Source organism: Heterocephalus glaber, unplaced genomic scaffold (genome assembly GCF_053883595.1).
Source record: "Heterocephalus glaber isolate CG9 unplaced genomic scaffold, H.glaber_assembly_v1.0 deba00000474, whole genome shotgun sequence".
NCBI classification, from domain to species: Eukaryota; Metazoa; Chordata; class Mammalia; order Rodentia; family Bathyergidae; genus Heterocephalus; species Heterocephalus glaber.
The window spans coordinates 241884-255847 of record NW_028258146.1 but is presented as its reverse complement, the minus strand read 5'-3'; the positions used below and the strand labels follow the sequence as shown (position 1 = coordinate 255847).

General features: G+C 36.4%; 1 protein-coding gene across 5 annotated transcripts in view; it reads left to right on the top strand.

Moving 5' to 3' along the window:
• Positions 1-846: 846 nt before the first annotated feature.
• Positions 847-13964, top strand: part of Znf624 (zinc finger protein 624) — a 36983-nt gene continuing 23865 nt past the window's right edge. For 3 of the 5 annotated variants that reach the window (XR_002391215.2, XR_015448586.1, XM_087204381.1), the window contains exons 1-5: positions 847-972; positions 6549-6637; positions 7600-7665; positions 12042-12168; positions 12924-13019. Coding sequence is in view for 3 of the 5 variants with exons in the window: in XM_087204381.1 (XP_087060507.1) it covers positions 6551-6637; positions 7600-7665; positions 12042-12168; positions 12924-13019 (376 nt within the window). In the remaining 2 variants the exon portion in view is untranslated. The remainder of the gene's footprint in view (positions 973-6548; positions 6638-7599; positions 7666-12041; positions 12169-12923; positions 13020-13964) is intronic. The other 2 variants (XM_021248971.2, XM_021248972.2) reach the window with 2 other exon arrangements.

Genomic DNA, 13964 nt, shown 5'->3' with positions numbered 1-13964 from the left:
AGCAGCAGAGAGAAGTCTTTTTCAATCCCACAAGTGTAGGAATGTATTAGAGAGGAAATGAACCCATTACTGAGGAAGCAAGCAGCTGTGACATCCTCGAGGATTCTATTTGACTAGCTGTGGAGAATATCATCTTTGGCTATTCATATTATAGAACCACGGCAAAAGACATAATATATTATTGTTTAGATGAGCCAAAAAAAGAAAACTCTGGTTCAAAGACCCAAAACTTATAAGGAAGGCATTGGCTTTTCAATCAAGAACGTGAGTGAAAGATAAACGAAACCTTGGGCACACATCAACTCAGCTAGCACCTGAGGTTTTAACTATGTTACATGAGGTCTCTGTTCTCAGTGGGTTTTCTTCTCTTGTACTTTTTTTCTTTTGGTACAGGTGATTGATCCCAGGACTTTGACACTGAGCTACATGCCCCTTATTTTATGTATGTATGTATGTATGTATGTATGTATGTATGTACCTTATGTACTTATTTAGAGACAGGGTCTAGCTAAATCGCTAACTTGCCTTGGGCTCCAGTACATGATCCTCCTGCCTTAGCCTTCCAGAGTACTGGGATTACAGGCTTGCATCCCGTACAGTGGCTTTCTTTATTTGCACAGAAATGTTCAAGGCAAAGATTGCATCAGTCTTCTTTGTGTGGGTAGTGTCTAGTGCTAGTGCTTGACAGATAGACATGGCCTCTCAAAACAAATGCCTTCAATCTGACTGAATTTTTGGGTCACCCAAAGATAAACACAGCCAAAACCTTCATAAAGGAGGACAAAAGCAGAGGGGGAGAGAGAAAGGGGGCCGGTCTCGGCGCTGAGGATTCTGGGAGCTGTAGTTCCGGTGCCCAGCTGCACAGGCGCACTGGACTGCATGGAGACCGCCCTGCCGAGCCCGCGCCATTGCCGGAAGGGTTCCCGCCCTGCTCTGCGAGCGCCCTCAGTCTTCCAACAGAGTGGCCGCCAGGTACTAGTTCCCGGGACTCTAGGCCTAGGTTCCTCGCCGCTCCTCCCTCGGGGCTGGGCTCCCGGCAGCGTCTGGGGCGTGGCCGTTCCCTGCTGGGCCGCTGTCCCTGAGCGGATCCGCCCACCCAGAGAAGCGATTGGGGCTGGCCTTCCGGCCCGGGTGTGGGCTCTGCCTACTCGGCCCTCTTCGCTGGGTTTCCTTTCCCCAGGCCGAGGCGGGGACCTCGGAGGAAGGCTTGGCGGGCCTTCCGGCAAGGGGCTGGGGCCGCGGGGCCTGGGCTGGGGTTCCACGATCTGACCTGACGGATCTTCCAGCGGGACCCCGAGGACAGACATGGGCAGTGAAGGAAAAAGGACAGGGTCACTGGAGAATGTCCACTCTGGCTTCCGAACTGACGAGTAGACCAGGGGTTCAGTCGGTGACCTGCGCTGTGCTCTCTCGTTAAACCAGGCAGTTTTCCCTTGCTGGCTTGTGTTAAAGCATCTCGAATGATTACCTTTAAATCACTTGTCACTCGCTGACATGACAAGGCATCATTGCATTGGTTGGGAAATGGTGACTGGCCCAGGCGCTGAAGTTCTCAGCAAGAACATGGACCTGTCATTATTTTTAAGTAGCTATGACGGCCTGGGAACCACAGCAAATTAAGTTTCTTCTTAAGTCTCGATAATTCTGCAGAGCTTGGAAAGACAGAGCTTGGTTGAAATCAACATTCAGAAAAAATATCGAGGGAAATTATGACTTTGAGGAAATACCTAGATATCTTCTGCACAATGTCAAAAGGCTAAAGTAGAAACATAATTGGTTACCCTTATTTATTAATAACCTATTCGTTGTACTTAAGAGACTGGCCCACTGTCACATTGCTATGTTAGCCAAATCAAAATTAGAAATTGTAGGGCTGGGGATTTAGTTCAGTGGTTTCGCTGCCTGCTGCGCAAGCTCAAGGACCGGAGTTCAATCCCCGGTTCCAAAAAAAAAAATTAGAAATTGTGGAGCCCGGGGATTTAGCTCAGTGGCACCACATGCCTCGCAAGCGCAAGGTCCTGAATTTGATCCCCGGTACTGGGGAAAAAAAAAAAAGAAAGAAATTGTGGTTTGCACATCCACCCTGAGATTTTATTCCTACACCAGACTCTCATTTATGTACAGATACTTCTTACTGTCTAGTTGGAAAGTATAGAAGAGTAGAAAGTAACATTATAGCTACAGGTACTGGAAGTCTAGTAGAGTTTTGGTTTACTGCAGACTTTTTTATCTGTGTATATTTACACAATTACTATTGAGCTGAATATATTTAATTTTAAGTAGCGTAGTTTATTCTGATTACAAAATAAATTTTAAAAGGTTTATTGCAGAGCTTGGCTGTTACACATTTTACTAGCATAATCTATGTGACATATTGCTAAGGAGTTTATTAATTTTTACAGATTTAAAAAGAAATAATAGCTCAGGTCATTCCTAATACATTTTAAAGATGCAGAAAACCATTACCATAGTTCCTTGGAATTGGAAATTCGTTGCTTTCTGTTAGGTCACTTTAGTGCTTATGGGAAAATGGTTATATTTAGTATCTCTTAGCTCATTTTCTCCTCACAGCCTTATAAAACTGAGCTTCTTAACTTGGAGATCAGTGTATGGGTTTGTGGGGAGGACAGTCTTCAAACCCCCTGAAATAATATTCAACATCATATATGAATATGCAGTATTCTGTGGACACTGTTAGGTTCTCAAATGAGCCTGTAACACCTCTCCCACCAAAGTTAACATTTACTGGTGTTAAAATTTGTTAGAACAGTTTCAATTAATGTTTGAAATTATGATGTTCAGTCTTATCAAGCTTTGCTTCTGTGAGGTGAAGAATGTTTCAAACACCTAGGTTGAGGCAGAAGCTCAGCCCAGATAACTTGTGCAAGGCCAAAGATTTGCCTAGGCTCTGAAGTCCTCTTGATAAGATATTTCAATTGGGTTGGACATGGTGGTATACACTTGTAATTCCAGCACTCAGGAGGCTGAGGCAGGAGGATCACCAAAAATTTAAGGCTAGCCTATGCTACATATGGTGAGATCAAAGCAAGTCTGAACTACTTAGGGAAACCCTGTCTCAAAAAAAAAATTACTTGCATTTTCAAGTACGTGAAAAGGAGTCCAGTACTGGCTTTAGGACAGTATCTTTTAAGGTAAGAACCTGAGTTGCCTGCTGAAACTGGAGATTTCTGTGCCTCACATCTGGAGTATGAATTCTGATTTACATTTTGGATGGAGCCAAAGAATTTATCCCCTTTTAAGTAAGCATGCCTGGTGAGTTTTGGACCCTCAGATTTGAGACCCCTCTAATTATATGTGGAGGTTTCCTGAGCAAAGATTAATAATTTCCATTATATTTTCTTCTTCTTTTTGTCCCCACCCTCCAAAGGGATCCATGATCTAAAAAAAAAAAAAAAAAATATCCAGAGAAACGTCGGCACAAGGGAAAACCATTTTGTTGTAACCTCAGGGCTTCAATATGAAAATCCCCCCAGATGTGTTTCTTTACTCAGGTCTTTAGGTCTCAGCACCATAGTCCCAATTTTTTTGGAAGATAATTTATTTTTTAAATTTTATTATTTATTTATTTTTCTACGTGTTTGTAGTACATAATGTTTACATTCTTTGTGTGGAGTTGGTACATGCACATAACACATCTTGATTTCTTTTTTCATCCCCTTTTCCTCTCCCATCTCTTGATCCCCTTCCCATTTGAGAAAGATCTATCTTCCTACTTATTTTATTTTGCTCTTTCTCAGAAACTTTGTAGTATTTAAGCTAGTATATCTGATTTATTTCACTTAACATTATTGTCTCAAGTTGCATCCATTTTCCTACAAATGACTCGTTTATCTTTCTTTATGGCATGGTAGTACTCCATTGGGTGTAAATACCACATTTTCTTTATCCATTTATCTGTTCGTGGACATATAGGACTTCCAAGATTTAGCTGTCATGAGTTGTGCTGCTATAAACATGGGTATGCATGTATCACTGTAATATGTCTTTAACTCTTTTAGGAAGATACCTAGAAGGAGAATAGCTGGGTCAAATGGAAATTTAGTGTTTTAAAGAATCTCCATACTGATTTCCATAGTGGTTGTACTAGTTTACATTCTCATATTATTTCTCCTCACCAAAATCTCTCTTTTTGTGCTTAGTAAAACCTAGTGACATAAACAGCCTATATTTTTAAGATGTTCACATATTTTCTTGGTTTAAACCCTGCTCTTCCTTACCCTTCTAATTAATTTTCTTTCATGACCATTCACTGTTATTTAGGAAGTTAATTTGGCAGCTTCAATAGAATCTAAATAACAGTGGTTTAAACAAGACAGTTGTATCTTTCTCATACAATGATCTGAGTTGATAGCCATGATGGGATGGGTGGAGGTAGGAGGCTCCTGACCCAGGTTCATACCATCTTTTTGTTTCACACCTCCCAAGGGGCATTGTTTTCCTCTCTATGGTGGAAGGTGGTTCACTCCACTAGTATCTGCATTCTAGGCCATTGAAAGAGGAAAGGAAGAAGTGGAGGGTAAGCACCTCCCCTTTATTTTTTATTTTTATGTTTTTATTTTGCAGTATTGAGGATTGAAGCCAGTGCCTTTGCACTAAGCTACATCCCCAGTGGGGTTTTTTTTTTAAGCAGGGTCTTGCTCAATTGTTCAGACTGAGCTCAAATTTGGAATCTTTGCCTCAGCCACTCAGAGTTGGGATTATAGACACATACCACCACATCCAGCTTCAAATACCTCCCTTTGAAAGATGTGGCCAGGAAGTAGGATACATCTCTTTTATTCAGATCCTATTTGCTATAATTTAGTGACGTAGCCACACCTGGCTGCAAGGGAGTCTAGGAAATACCTCTAGCCAGTAGTTTGTGTTTAAGTAAGATTTCAAGTCTCTGTTGTTGCAGGGCGAGGCCCCTGGATATTTCAAGGCAATCTCTGCTGCATCACCACTTAAATTTTCTGCTCTTTGAGTCAGTTTTAGGAAATTTTTTAACAGAAATTGTTCTTTGGGAAATTTTATTGACAGTTTAAAAGTGCTTGTTATGGCTCCTTACATATATTTTTGGTTTATGTCTTTTGTTTTGACTGGCCACTGGCTTGTATATTTCATTATTTAGAGAAGGAGCTCTTGACTGTCAGCTCTTTATGTTTGTATTTTTATCCATGACCTTTTAATTCTCTTGCTTTTCCTGTGGTTGGTTTGTTAATTCTTCTTTAGTTGAATTTTTTCATTCTTTTTAACATTTTTATTTGAAAGTATTTAGGGATAGAAATTGAATTGCTTTAAAGCTTCAGAAGCAATTCAGAAAATTTTAATTTATAGTAGCCTCATTTTCTAACTCTTCAGCAATTACATTTTTAATTTTTCTCTTTGACTCCATAGCTACTAAGGAAGCCTTGTTTTAATTTTCAGATGATAAGTTTTTCCCCCTTTCAGACTTCTTTTTACATTTGTAGTTGTAATGATCACAGGAAAGAATGTAGTCTATTCTTCTAAACCAGAAGTAGAAAAGTAGAGTCAATGCCAGGCACATCTGAACAAAATCACTGCCATCCTATTTCTCTACAATATCAAATGTTTATTAGGCATATTTTTTCAATATAAAAGGAAGACTGCTTAATGCTTTGTGGCTTGAATTCCACTTTATCTTCCATTATCATTAATCCTGCTTCCTTTCTATTTGGGTTTGCCTCATGTACAAACAGTAGATAGAAAACTGTTTGAAAATGAGATTGGGAGGGTCATGCCAAGGTTTCTAATATCATTTAAACTTTGATGTTGTAGTGTTCTCTTTATATGAAGCTATTTAAGTCTGGCTTAATAATTTGACTCTTTCAAGAAAGCTAGGAAAAAGGAGATTCTTAAAATATTTCATTATTAGATGAGTAGGAGATTGTGTCAAGGAAAGATTTAATTATTTTCTTTAGCTTCACACTCCATGTTGTTTGAGTGGAGAAGGTATAGGCCAGTGGTGGCAAAACCTATGCACCACACATGTTATTGTGTTTTTCTTTTAAGACAAAAGAAGTTAATGTAGAGTTGTTTTTTAAAAACTAAAACAGCATTCAGGTTTAATTGCAGTGTTGGCACTTTGCAACAAATAAGTGGGTTTGGGGTTGCAGTTTGGCACTCAGTCTCTAAGAGGTTCACCATCAGTGGTATAGGCTTTGGAATTAAACTGATTTGGTATCATATATCTGCATGGCCTTGGGTAAGTAGTTTGAATTTTCTAAGCCTCCGTTTCCTCATTTACAGAATGGAAATATAATTCCCACTAGGTTGATGTGAAAACTAAATGAGAAAATATTTTAAGAGCTCCTAACACAATGTTTGACCTTCTAGGAGTGACTGTGTTTAATAGCATTATTATCTCAAGTCTCTAGAAGTATGGATCTTTGTCCCTCACTGATTTTGTGGGTTACTCGTATGTTCCCTTAGGGAGGTCAGGCTCACTTGTATGTTAGGATTCCAACTCACTGAGTCTGAAATTCCCAAGGCAAGGTTGGTTTTCATGGTTTATTTCTCCTCCTCAGATATGGCCTTGCAAAACTCTACACTTTCCAAAGAGGAGAACACAGAGGCAGAGATTATGGCTGCTGTGGTTTTTTCTGTTGGACCTCTGGTAAGTTAGGGTCTTCCCTTTTTTTGACTGTCTGTATTGAATTGAGAGCATGTATACATTTCCTAAAATCATGTGACTTCTCTACCTCACTCAGATTCTTTCTGGGAACAGAACTAAATTGTTTGATCCATGAAAATTAGGTTCATCAATAATAAAAGTTAAAATCAATAGATCAAAAAGAAATAGCTACATAATTTATTGAGGTGGATGGCAGTTGCTTAGCTTATGACTGTTATATAAGGAAAGAAATGGAACATATATTCTTCATGAAAAGTTTACAAGGAGAGCTTGATTTAACCTGATACCTAATTGCAAGTGGGATTTAAATTGTCATAAAGTATTTGTGAGGTTGTTCCAGGTGAGAATCGAGTCTAAGGGCAAAGCTCTGAGGCAGAGAATAGTGGGTAACATAGTGATTCAAGTTGAAAAGTTGTAAAAAGATAGAGTGAGGGCTAGGGATTTAGCTCAGTGGTTCTGCCACCTGCCTTGCAAGCTCAAGGACCCGAGTTCAATCTCTGGTACCAAAAAAAAAAGACGGTGAAAATTAGATATTTGATCTGAATTTTTTTACATTTTTCTAAAGATATTTTAATGTATATATGTGTATTCTTATGTGTGTTTGGATGGATATCAAAGTGATTAAAAACTGTTTTAGGAGTTTTGAAGAAGATTCACAAGAAAGGTAATACCAACAAATATAATTTATTATAGTAGTTATCTATAATCTGTATTAAGGATCTTTTATTTTTTGTTAAAAACACCCTGTTAAAAGACATACCTTTCTCAAACATGTGTGTGTTTGTCATCTCAAACAAGGTGAAAGAAGATTATGATTGTTACAACGGGACCTTAATTTTACCCCTTACTAAAACAATAAAAGAGGTTCTCCATGTACATTGCATGGCTCTGCTACAGGTCAGAGGCAGCCTGTCACTGAATAATCTAATCCTGTGTCCCTTCAGAATCCTGAAATTACCCATCCACATGAAAATCTGCACCTTCAAGCAGAAGAAGCAGAATTGGTGAAGGTAATAACCTGCTATCATATGTAAGAGGAATAAAGAGAAAGTTCCTCTTACTGTCCCAAATTCTCAATATTCATAGTTTATTAGTTCACAGTGAATATTTGATAGGTATAGTAGCCTCTGGGCTGGTAGCATCAATTTGATTTTCCTTCTCCTAGTTGGGGCGACCTTAAATCTGGCAGATGGTCACATAAATTACTAAGGATAAAGTATCCTATCATCACATACCCTGACTTTTGCTTTGTTTAAGAAGATCCAATAGATGTACACATATCAAGAATATATCAACATCAGCAGAAAGAACTTTAAGATGAATTTAAATTGGTTTAGATTTTATTTCATTTTATTTGTTAAGCATATTTTCTTCTTTATGAACATAATATCTTCTGATTTTCTTAGAAAAAAATCAAAATCAGAAATTCATTAAGAAAAATTACCCAAAACTTAGAAAGAAGACAGGAAGATAAATAAAAACCCTTTCAATGTTATAATAGACCATTGTCTAATAGGCCTAAGGGTCATCTAACACAGCAGGGGAATATTATATTCTATTCCTTGACTTATTATTTACTATTGACTAACATTCAAACCCTCAAAGAGACACTAATTTGTAGAAGACTGAAAAGTTGTAAATTATTTTTATCTCGGTGATAAGGTAATCCCCAAAATTACTATTTATTGCTCTATAGGACATTAATGAGGTTTATATCTAATTTTACAATCTTATTCTAGCATTCTTTTTTCCTAATCTATACATCTGTTTCTTTTGAACTAGTTTTGTCAAGCTGCTAATTCCTCATTGGTGCTTTAAGTAAGTCTTTGACATCTGTTCACTATGCTTTTAAGGAGAATTATGTTCTTGGTTTTGAAAATTTTACTTTGAAAGTTGATTTTATTCCAGAAATGTTTTGTGTAAAATTCAGTTTTTCTTTTTGCTTCTATGAAAAAATACATTTTGAGAGTCATTCTTACACATAATATTTTTGAAATGTAGTACTGAGCTAATGACTCTTAAACTTGTCTTTTAACATATAATTATATATGTTATAATATATGACTTAAAATTAAAGATAAAAATATTCATAGTTTTAGACTTTGAATCTCGAACCTTAGGAAAACACTGTACTTTTGTCATGGTGAACAGTTCATATGGTTTAGTTCTTTTTTCTGACAGAATGAGTCTCTGGACTCTGTCTGGCTCCTCCTTAAATATTTTTTGGGGGGGAGTACCAGGGATCGAACTCAGGACCTTACACTTGCGAGGTAGGTGCAGTGCCACTGAGCTAAATCTCCAGCCCTTCCTCCTTAAATTTTGAATCCTTTTTATGAGTACTAAACTTAGTGTTGTTTAATTTTGGAGTAGAACCAATATTTTGATGACTGTCAACAAGTCATTATTTTATTGGTTTTTATTAGTATTTGTTTTGTTTTATCAAATAACTACTAGTGATATTTTTTGAATAGTTTTCTTTTCCCTAGCACAGTTCTTCAAAAGAAGAAGTTTCATTGCTAACCATTGTCCTTTATTTTACATGTACACATTTTTTTTAAGTTCCCTTTATTGAAGAAACCAGGTCATTTCTACTTCAGAGCAACATTGTCCAATATACAAGCCACTAACCTCATGAGACTATTGACCACTGGAAATAAGAGTAGTCCAAATTGAGACACGGTAAAAATTTAAAACGCATACCAGATTTCAAAGACTTAATATGAAGAAATAATATAAAGTATGTCAATAATTTTTGTATTGATTCCTAAAGTTATAATTATATATATGTAAATAAAATACATTATCAAAACTAATTTTCACTCATTTCTTTTTACTTTTAATGTGTCTACTAAGAAAATTTAAAATCACATATATGGGTTTCCTTGTATTTCTATTGTACAAGATTGATTCAGAATTTCACACAATGTGAATTTTATTGATTGCATCCCCATGGGATTATTTAACATGCCTTTCTGCCCCTGTATTTCCTTTAAACTATTAGTTAAATCCTTGATCAGATTCAGATTTTGATTTTTTATAATATTTTGGCAGTATCATTTCATATTGCTGGCGTTTAGCATCAGAACATACATGATGTTTGACACTTTTTCTTCTGTTAGCATCCCCTTGTGATCCTTTAATTCATGAGACTTTGTAACATGGTGATGTTCTAATTCTCCCTTCCTCCTTTTTTTGTAAGCTGAAGTAGTTCCACAAAGAGAAACCTCCCCTCATCATTTATTTAATTATACTTGATCACTATACAAACTATGTATAGTTTGCATATATAGTGGTGCCAAACCAATAGCACATGTGTTGTTTTTCTTTTAAGACAAAAGATGTTAATATAGAGTTTGTTTTTTTCTAAATCAAAACCTTAGTATTCAGGTTTAATTGCAGTGTTGACACTGTGATAAGTAAGTGGTTCTGAGTTGCACTTTGGCACTCAGTCTCTAAAACGTTCACCATCATTGGCATAGGAAAAAAAGAACAAAACATTGGGTTTTTTTCTCTCTTTATTTACCATTTTTCAGACATTTTCCAGTGGATATTAGTAGGGCTTTTAGTGGCTTATTATGAACTTGCAAATGTAAGTAATATTAGATATTTTAAAACTCCATTGGCGTTATTATCCTTATTGACCCATCATTGGTCAAGTTGTCACATGTATCTTAGACATGACCTGAGGAATCTTTGATAGCTTTCTTGCTTTTTAATGTACAAAACTTTCGCAGGCCTGGTTCATTTTAGTGGGAAGTTATTTGTAGAGGCCACAATCTGGCTTGCATAATACTTACCTTATTAGTTATTGTTCTAGACATTTGTAGGTGGATGAAGCTAGGAAAGACACTTTAGTTTTTTCCTTTACCATAAAATAATTAATAGGGCCAGGGATTTAGCTCAGTGGTTCTGCCGCCTGCCTTGCAAGCGCAAGGTCCCGAGTTCGATCCCCGGTACCAAAAAAAACAAAAAAAATTTTTTTTAAATAAAATAATAAACCTGTGCTGATACCTCCAATTGAAACTCAGAATTGTAAATTTTTTAAGTACTCTCATCAATATTACACATATCTTCTTTCTTCCATGCCAAATTTTTAGTTTTCAATAGCATCAATGTAGTAACTTGCTTTATCCAACATTATACATGCAACACTTATAGAATAGCATTTCTGACACTAACATCAATATGATTATTTATTGAAAACATTTTATTTTGCTTTTGTTTTGTAATTTTTTTTCTTCTCAGGACATATCACAGATAAAAAAATTACTGGTTTTTTTTGGTATCAGGGATTGAACTCAGGTCCTTGAGCTTGCGCAGCAGCTGGCAAAACCACTAAGCTAAATCCCCAACCCAAAAATTACTGTTTTAAAGTCACTCAAAATAGTTTCTGATGAATGGCTGTACAACGAACCGCGTATGTTTTACTTTTAACTTTTAGGGCTTGTTTTAAAAACTTTTCTGTTTTAAAATTATCTATTTACATGGTTCCAAAGTCAAATATACAAAACAAATATTCAGAACTGTCTACCTCCTACTTCAACTTCTTGTTTCTTCCTATAACCAATAGGATATATATATATCTATATCTATGATATAGATATATATATATCAGTTTATTATATCAGACTAAAGAACCTCCCCGAAGTCCTGTGCTTTCTTTTCTTTCTCTTATAATGTCTAAATGATAAAATGTATCTTTCTTTTTTTTGGTACCGGGGATCAAACTCGGGACCTTGCATTTTTGAGGCAGACAGCGGCACCACTGAGCTAAATACCTGTCCCCAGCCCTAAGCCATACTGTATTGACTATTGACTGGAACTGAAGGAAGACTGATACCAGATAAGCCAGCTTTTAAGGGAGAAAAGATGATTTAGATGGAAACTACTAACAGTTATAAAATATTTTAATGATTCTTAGGGAAAGAGACAGCCATGCTGTTTAACTCCAAGTAATATAGTAGGACCAATACTTAGAATTTATAGTAAAGTAGATTTGAATTAGTCTGAAAAAAAAACCCTTCTATTAGGTGAAACTCTGATAATGGTTTTAAGTTCTTATCATATATCCTGTAAGGATTGAAGAGGTTGACCTTTTTTTGTTTGTTTTTTGTTTTTTGAGACAGGATCTCACTATGTATTCTAGACTGACCTTGAACTCACTAGATAGTCTAGGCTGGCCTTGAACTTACTGCGATCACCCTGCCTCAGCCTCCCAAGTGCTGGTGTTGAGATTACAGGTGTGCCCCACAACGCCCAGCCAAGTTGACCTTTATAATCATTTAGTGATTCTGTTTTCTGCAGTTCTTCCCTAGTTTTGTGTTTCCTGTCTACCTAACAAGTCTAATTGTACACAGTCTCAGTGATTGCACTATATTTATTTTAGGAATCAGTGACATTTAAGGATGTGGCTATAGACTTCACGTTGGAGGAATGGAGGTTAATGGACCCTACACAGAGGAAACTGCACAAGGATGTGATGCTGGAGAATTACAGGAATCTGGCCTCCCTAGGTGAGGATAATTTATTTTTTCTGTTGATGGATTTGCCCATTTGCCCATTTGACTACATTTGCAAGGATATAGACTAGAGCCTCAGAAGTACTTTAATGAACTTGGTTTAGATTTGAGGCATTCACAGTTTCTCAAAATTAGAGCACATTGTTGAAAGTTGTACACTTCCTCTTAACTAAATGCTGTGCTCATTATGTAGTAGGAACCATGTTTTTTTGGAATCAGAGATTGTTGAAAGTGCCACAGATTTAGGACCAAAGTTTCTTCTGATTCCTTCCATAAATGGAAATTGTTATCACTGCATCTAGAAAAAAGAAAGAAAGAAACGTGTTCATTTTTTTTCTGAACTTAGATTATTTTCATGAGCTCCCCAAATTAGGATCATTCTGCTGAGCTCCCTTGAGATGCTTTGTAATGCTCTAGGACATCACTGGATAACAGAACATTCTGTTATAATAGGGATGTCCAGTATATACCTGTGTTTTCCAGTATAACAAGTGCTAGCCACTTACAGCTTTTGAGCACTTGAAATTTACTAGTCCATCTGAAGAAGTGAATTTTAAATTTTACTTAATTTTAATTATTTTCACTTCAGCTTTAAATAGTCACATGTGCCTGTTGGCAATCATATTGGACAGTGTAGCTCTAAAACTTCCTGTAATGACTGCCCTATGCAGATTAAGAGCTGGAATTGAATTTGGTAATAGTTTTTGCTTGTAACTTCAATTAAGTTCTATTTATTTTTCTCTGAACAGGGCTTGCAGTTTCCAAACCAGATATGATATCTCATTTGGAGAATGGAAAAGGACCATGGACAGTGGTGAGAAAAATTTCAAGAACCCCCTACCCAGGTAAGTTAACCAAAACCATAAAAATGGTGCTTCTTTCAAATAATAAGTCATGGTGAGACACTCAACAGAATATATGAAGTATTTTTGATAGTATTTGTCCAAAGCTGCCCCAAAGAACACATCCCCCTCCCCATTCCTCTCTCTCTGCCCATCCCTGTCACTGTGTCTCCTTTCCCCAATCTTTTTCCTCCACCTTTGGCTCTGTGTCCTATCTGACTTGACTTTCTTGGGCATACAATTTTTTTCTTCCCCCATTAAGTTTATTGGTACATTTTAGGTATAAAATACATTTACATACATCATTGGGATCTTGTACCTTTACATGATGTATCTTGGTTCTTATTTTTTTCCCCTTCCCCTGCCCTCCTTTCACCTCCTCCACCGTTCCCTATATGCAAAGATTCTGTTTCCATTTTTTTCTTTTCTCATATTTTTTCTTTTCCCTTCTTTCCTTTCCCCTACCCCTCCCATTCCCCTGATTCTTTAGACCTTTACATCCTATTACACAAGATCAATTATACATTTTTTAAATTATAATATCAAGATCTAGGAGACATTACCACAGATTTTACAGAATTTAAAAGGATATAGAAAGCATATTTCAAAAATCTGTTTTGAAATAAATTTGACAACTTTTAAGAAGTACCTTGGAAGACAGATTAATGAAACTAACTCTGGAGGAAACATAAAATTTGAATACACCTATTAAAGAAAGTATATTCCTATCTTGAAAACCTACCTATGTGACAACAACAGGCTCATATACATTTTAACTGATAAATTATATCAAACATTTAAATCAGAAAAAAGAAAGGAACACTTCTCCCCTCATTATAGAAAATCAACATTGTGCTAATCCTAAAACTGGATAAAGATAATAGAAGAAAAAAGTATGAACATAGATAGAAATTTATTTAACAAAACAAACTATTAGAAGTCAGATCT